Source organism: Aristolochia californica, unplaced genomic scaffold, assembly GCF_029961685.1.
Source record: "Aristolochia californica isolate CCGP_79_NKW_82.1479 unplaced genomic scaffold, dmAriCali1.0.hap1 SCAF_11, whole genome shotgun sequence".
Lineage (NCBI taxonomy): Eukaryota > Viridiplantae > Streptophyta > Magnoliopsida > Piperales > Aristolochiaceae > Aristolochia > Aristolochia californica.
The window spans coordinates 14162836-14168835 of NW_027181782.1; the positions used below are offsets into that span (position 1 = coordinate 14162836).

General features: G+C 40.7%; 1 protein-coding gene across 1 annotated transcript in view; it reads right to left on the bottom strand.

Annotated features, from left to right (window-relative positions):
* Nucleotides 1-5522, bottom strand: part of LOC137944644 (protein transport protein SEC23 D-like) — a 70927-nt gene extending 65405 nt beyond the window's left edge. Inside the window, 7 exon segments of the mRNA XM_068790350.1 lie at nt 2886-3040; nt 3150-3295; nt 4370-4556; nt 4683-4754; nt 4756-4856; nt 5008-5091; nt 5094-5522. Coding sequence (XP_068646451.1) covers nt 2886-3040; nt 3150-3295; nt 4370-4556; nt 4683-4754; nt 4756-4856; nt 5008-5091; nt 5094-5433 — 1085 coding nt within the window. The 5' untranslated portion in view covers nt 5434-5522.
* Between the last annotated feature and the right edge of the window lie 478 nt (nt 5523-6000).

Genomic DNA, 6000 nt, shown 5'->3' on the forward strand with positions numbered 1-6000 from the left:
TTCATTGCTCGTGTTTCATTTGAGAGGAAGGAGTTTGCAACGTTGATCTAAGGGGTGAGAGGTTGTACTACCATTGACGAATTGAAGGTAGGCCATCACGGGAGTTGGAGTTCCACTAGCCTAAGTGAGTTTAGGCTCATCTGACCTCGTGACAAACTGGGTGGGGGGCCTTGTACCTACCTCGGCGGAGTCTCGAAATGACAGTGGAAGCGGATGCAGGCCACAAAAGCCAAACAACTCCTAAAGGCCCGTCTTTGCCGTGAGTGCCAGATTTACGAAATGAGGCAGAGGGCAGAACTTAGAGCCGCAGTTTCTGAGCTTGAGTGAGCCCCAACTCTCTTTTCCATCAAAGCCGACGAGCAATTGAAGGCTTTGGCTAACAGGTCTCAATTTTCTGGAGGCAACGATCTGTGGTCGGAGCGGGATGAGACTCAGCTTTTTCATAACCAGGACTGGCTCCCTTCCGCGAGGTTTTTCCCTAAAGGGGCTGTGCACAATGTCAAACCGTATGGTATTATTGACAGTGTTGGGCGCACCAGTTATTCAAAAATGACGGACGTTGAGGAAGATTTACCCAAGAAGAGGAATGGGACTAAAAGATCGATTCTCTTGTTTGGATGCCCATGAAAAATAAGAGAGAAAAAAAAGAAAAATGTGGTTTCTCTTGTTTGGATGCACAAGGAAAATGGAAAAGAAAAGAAAAGAGAGCATGCATATTACCAACCACTAGTAATATGCATGCTCAGATTTTTACGGAAGTTTCGTATTTCAGTCCTTCCTCAACCTATTTCCGCCATGTTCCATCTTCAGCGCTATCAATCTCTTCATCGCACAACCGCATTTAGACATTGCTGACCTGGGCGTTGCAGACGAAAGTCACAGAATATATGTCAGCCACAGGTAAGCTCATTTCTCCCATTTGATCTCCTTCATCCTTATTCTCTCCATGCAATGTAGTACAGAATTTATGCAATACAAATTATTTTGAGATCCTTTATGAGTTATAGATCTAGTCATATTTTGTTTCTTAATAACTCTGATATGCAAGATTATCTCTATTTGTTTTCCATACTTTTAGGATTCTTTGAACTTAATATTAAATATGTATTTTATGGAAAGTTTTAAATGTAGGTTAAAGTTCAAACCCGACTCGAGCTTGAGCTCAAATTTGGTTAAAATTCTTGGGCTTGAGCTCGATTCCAATTTTAGTCTCAAAGCTAAGCTTGAGCTCGAACTCAAGTTCAAAGTATTCAAATCAAGCAAAGCTCGAACATATACAGGTTCGAGTTTGGCTAGGCTCAAGAGAGTGGGAAATGTATATGAAAGTCACATTTTGTATATAGGTCATGTTTTTATATTAGTCCCATTGGCATAATATTATGCAGTGTTTATAAACAATTTTATGCAAAATTTATAGACAATTTTATGCAGAGTTTATGTACAAAGGTCATGCCCAATTTTAAGTAAAATTTATGCATAATTTTATGCACAGTTTATTTGACTTGTATTTTATGCAAAGTTTTAAATGTAGGTTGGAGCTTGAACCCTGCTCAAGCTCAATTCCAATTTTAAGCTTAAGGCTGGGCTCGGCTCTAACTTGAGTTCGAAGTATTTAAATCAAGCCCAACTTGAACATATGCAGATTCAAACTCGGCTCGACTCGACTCGATGCCACCCCTAGGCACTGCACGTATAGGCTGGGCACATACGGACTAGTGCCTGAACACCAAGGCATGGAGGCAAGTCAGATTAGTGGCAGCCAACTTTTTTTTTAATGATGATAAACTTATTTCAAAGAAAGGGAAGATACATCAAGGGAGACCTCCCCTAACAATAAGATATTAAAGGGGGGACCTAGGCACACAAATCAGCAACCGAAATGGCTGATCTAAGTATATGAGACAAAGTACAAGAAATGGTGGATACAATATCCAAAATGTCAAAAAAAATCTGCCAGTGACGCCACGGGGGAAGGATGAGGTGGAGCACCATCCGATGACGACCTTGGAGTCTCCCTCCATGATAAGGAGACCACTAAAGCGATCCTTAAAAATACACAAGCCGTGAAGGAGACCAGAGAGCTCAGCAATGGTCGAGTCAGCAATTCCGAGAGGGCCACAATAAGAGAGTATGGCAGTGCCGCCCCGGATCAAAAATCACCCCACCAAAATCATCCAAACCCGGGTTCCCAAAGGCGCTACCATCAAAATTCAGCTTATAATGGTTCCTAAACGGTTTCTAGTCACGTGGGTCATGGGGTGTTAGCTGGGGCAGTTGTACATGAGGAGGCATGCGCCAAGAAGCACATGACCATTCGAAGGGGCATGTGGCCAGCAATTTCCCCAACTACATATAGGGGGGCTGGATGAGTGTTAATCAATCAGACATTGACAAAGAGACTCAAAGGAGCACTCGAATATCTTGTATGTAGACAGATTTGTGTATATGAGAAAAGGTTTATCGTGTGCCAACTATTTGTATGCAAGGGAGGCTGACTAGTGTGGGTTATCCCGAGGACGCAACTAGGCCGACACAGGTAAAAGTAAATTCAACTTTCCACTGCATAACTGAACCCATGCAACACCTAAGCTCTAACATTACAAGCATGATCTTTTCACAGTATGGCACCCCATGAATGAATGAGCAGGCCAAATCGTCTCACCAAAATCGATTTAAAAAAAAATGATCCCTATTAAAAAAATATTTTCTGAGTAATTAAGAGTGAATTTTACTCTTCAATGCAGATGAACAGTTAATGTCATTCTACATCATTTCAAAAAAAATGTCATTCTTCAATCATTCAAAAAAAGTGATTCCACGTTCATTCACAACAAAAAAAAAAAGTATGATTTCTCAAAATGATGGATATAAGCAAATCAACTTACATGTCCTGAGGAAGTGTAGAGTCATCAGTATTAGAGTACAGAAACAGTGAGCCGCCACTCTCGATGCTAAGGAATTTTAATGAAGCTAAGTCTGTATATTCATTGGTAACAGCAAATATGTCCACACAAACCCCCGATTGAACAGCAACAGCTGCCTGTGCAAAGTCATCATGGGTTATTTTTCCAAAGGTCTGTAGATTCTACAAAACTCAACCATTTCAGCACTTGGTTGTATATAGAGGCATAAGGCATAAGGCAATTTACCAGTTCTTTGTAGAAGGGTGTCTGCTCAGGAAGCAGTGCACAGTCTGCATCCTCTCCTTTACTGGCATATTGCTCACCATAACGCCTTGTATCTAATTGACTGGCTCCATAATCAGGAGGACCAGACAAAAATGTAAAAACCCTAGCTGCAATCAATTTTTGACCCACATAAATATCTAATAAACAAATGCTGATAATCACTAATGCAGTCGATTTTGGAGCCACATAACCAATAAACGAATGTTTATAAATACTAATACAATTAGTACAGTCAATTTTAAGAAAACAAAATTCAGAAAGGTAAATTGAGACAAGATATTCTTCCAGGCCCCTATTGTCGCCCTTGAGAGGAAACACTTCACCCAAGGAAAAGAACATGTTATTACCTGGTAAGAGGAAGTATCCAAAAAAATTGTGACCAGTGCTTTTCCAGGAAACTGATAATCAACCATTGAAAAACCAATTCTTTCAATTGGCAACATTTAGGGTTTCACAAGACATAATTAATAGAATTAACATATACTTTTCATAGTGAGGGATAAAGACAATCCTAGATTCAAAGCAGAAATCTTCAAAAATACGAATAGAAAAACAAGGAATGACTCTCCAGATTTATCCCTCACAATAAGTTGCATGCATATGACTAATGAACATCAATGGGAAAAGAACAATGAAAACACTCAACTTTTTTAAAGAGAGAGCATCCAGCAATAAGGGGTACAGGCCATTTTTTCAATAATGAAAAAGATTTTATTAGAAAAAAGTTAATGATAGATTTTAGTTGAAAGAATAAGTCTACCCATAAGGAAAACAGAACCAGATATATCTTGTGCATGGAAAAGAGGAAGACATCAAACATGGATGACACACTTTGGTGGCAGTAGCTGCAAGAATGTTTGATGATCTAAATCTGGTGCCACTAGATGTCAATAAGTTGAAAGATTAACCGAAATTTCCTCATAGCACTGCTCCATCCTCAATGGGAATCAGAAGCCTTTTCTCATCCGAGGATGGAGGCTTTGCAATTCAAGACCACTTCCTAAGAAACAAAATGTCATTCTGTAAATCCATTTACAGGTAATATGCATTTACTTGATTTTCAACAAACATCACTAAATAGTTAGAACAAAGATGACTATAAAAGAAACATATGTTAATTTATTTTGGTCCATGATAATGTAAAAGAAGCACAGGGAAGTAAGAATTGGACTTTACCATACCCAGTGCAAATGTATTTCCGTATTCTGATCCAAGGTAGTTAATTAGAGCCTCCATTGCAGCTCCAAAACCTCTGCCACCTAATAATATACCATCAAGTCCTTGTCCAGCAGCTATAGTTCTTTCCCATGAAGTTGTAGGTTTCAGTGTTTCCAAGGCTGCAGCTATTCGGTCTTTGGAAGTATCTACCTGTTGGAGAATGAACCAAACCTTCGCTAAAATCCATTTTCCAATTGATTGTAGTGTTGGTAGAGATTCTTTTTTTTTAACAATTTGAAGTCAAGGGTATGTTGACATTGTCCATCATAAACATACAGGAGCCAAGAAAGAAAACAATGGCATGGCATCTTCAAGCTCAAAGGGCAATGAAGCATCTGTATCTGGGGGGAATAAAGACATTTTTGACAACTGGTATGGGTCCTTGCACATCGTATAAGCCTATCTTATGACTGAATGTAACAAGCCCAAACAGAGAACCCGGCCCAAGTGCTGCAAATGTAAAAGGTAATTGGTATTAAAACATTATCATAACAAGAATAATAATTACCAATGCAACCACAAATGTGTGAAAAGCTGAGGGTGATCTTCTAAAATATTGATCACCTTATGAAGGCCAATACTGAGATAAACAATTGCCCACCTTCTAAAGCAGCCAGTAGCGCACTTTTGATCAACTCCAAAAACTCCTCAGATGCTGCATTTATGTTCAGAAGTACAACAAAAAACTAGGAAGAGCACAAGTCCAAGCCCATTGTTCAAGCTCGCAGTAGGAATTGAAATACGCCCAGCAATTATCGCAGCGAGGAACAAGGTTACCGTTGGACCCGGAAACAGGGGGGTTACCAAGCTCGTCAACTGGAGAAAATGGGGAAACGGTGACTCCCCAAGGAAGGCCGGAGGCTTCCTGTGCATCGGGATCGGTCGGGAAACGAGATACTGTCGCCCTAATCGCAGCGAGGAACAAGGTTACCGTTGGACCCGGAAACAGGGGGGTTACCAAGCTCGTCAACTGGAGAAAATGGGGAAACGGTGACTCCCCAAGGAAGGCAGGAGGCTTCCTGTGCATCGGGATCGGTCGGGAAACGAGATACTGTCGCCCTAATCGCAGCTAGGAACAAGGTTACCGTTGGACCCGGAAACAGGGGGGTTACCAAGCTCGTCAACTGGAGAAAATGGGGAAACGGTGACTCCCCAAGGAAGGCCGGAGGCTTCCTGTGCATCGGGATCGGTCGGGAAACGAGATACTGTCGCCCTAACCGCCATCGACGAGAAGACAGCAGCAGAGTTGCAGAGTCGCGAGGTCGATAAAAACCCAAATAATGAGGGAGAAAAAAAACACACAGACTTCGTACCCTGCTTGCCTCGATTCGTATAAACCAGCGATATAATAAACGCCGTTTGAGCTAGTCCGGCCAAAGAAAAAACGGGTTAATTCAGAGGCGAAAGCATGGGTCCGGTTTTGAGAACCCGAACCCCAACTCAGAAACCCGAACGGTTTAGAAATCAAACATTATCCATTGTCTCATTCCCAAATCAACCTAGTAATTCTCCAATTAAAATATTTTTTAAATATAAAAATAGTTAAAGAATACAATGCATAAAATTATTATACAATGTCAAAATATAAATAATA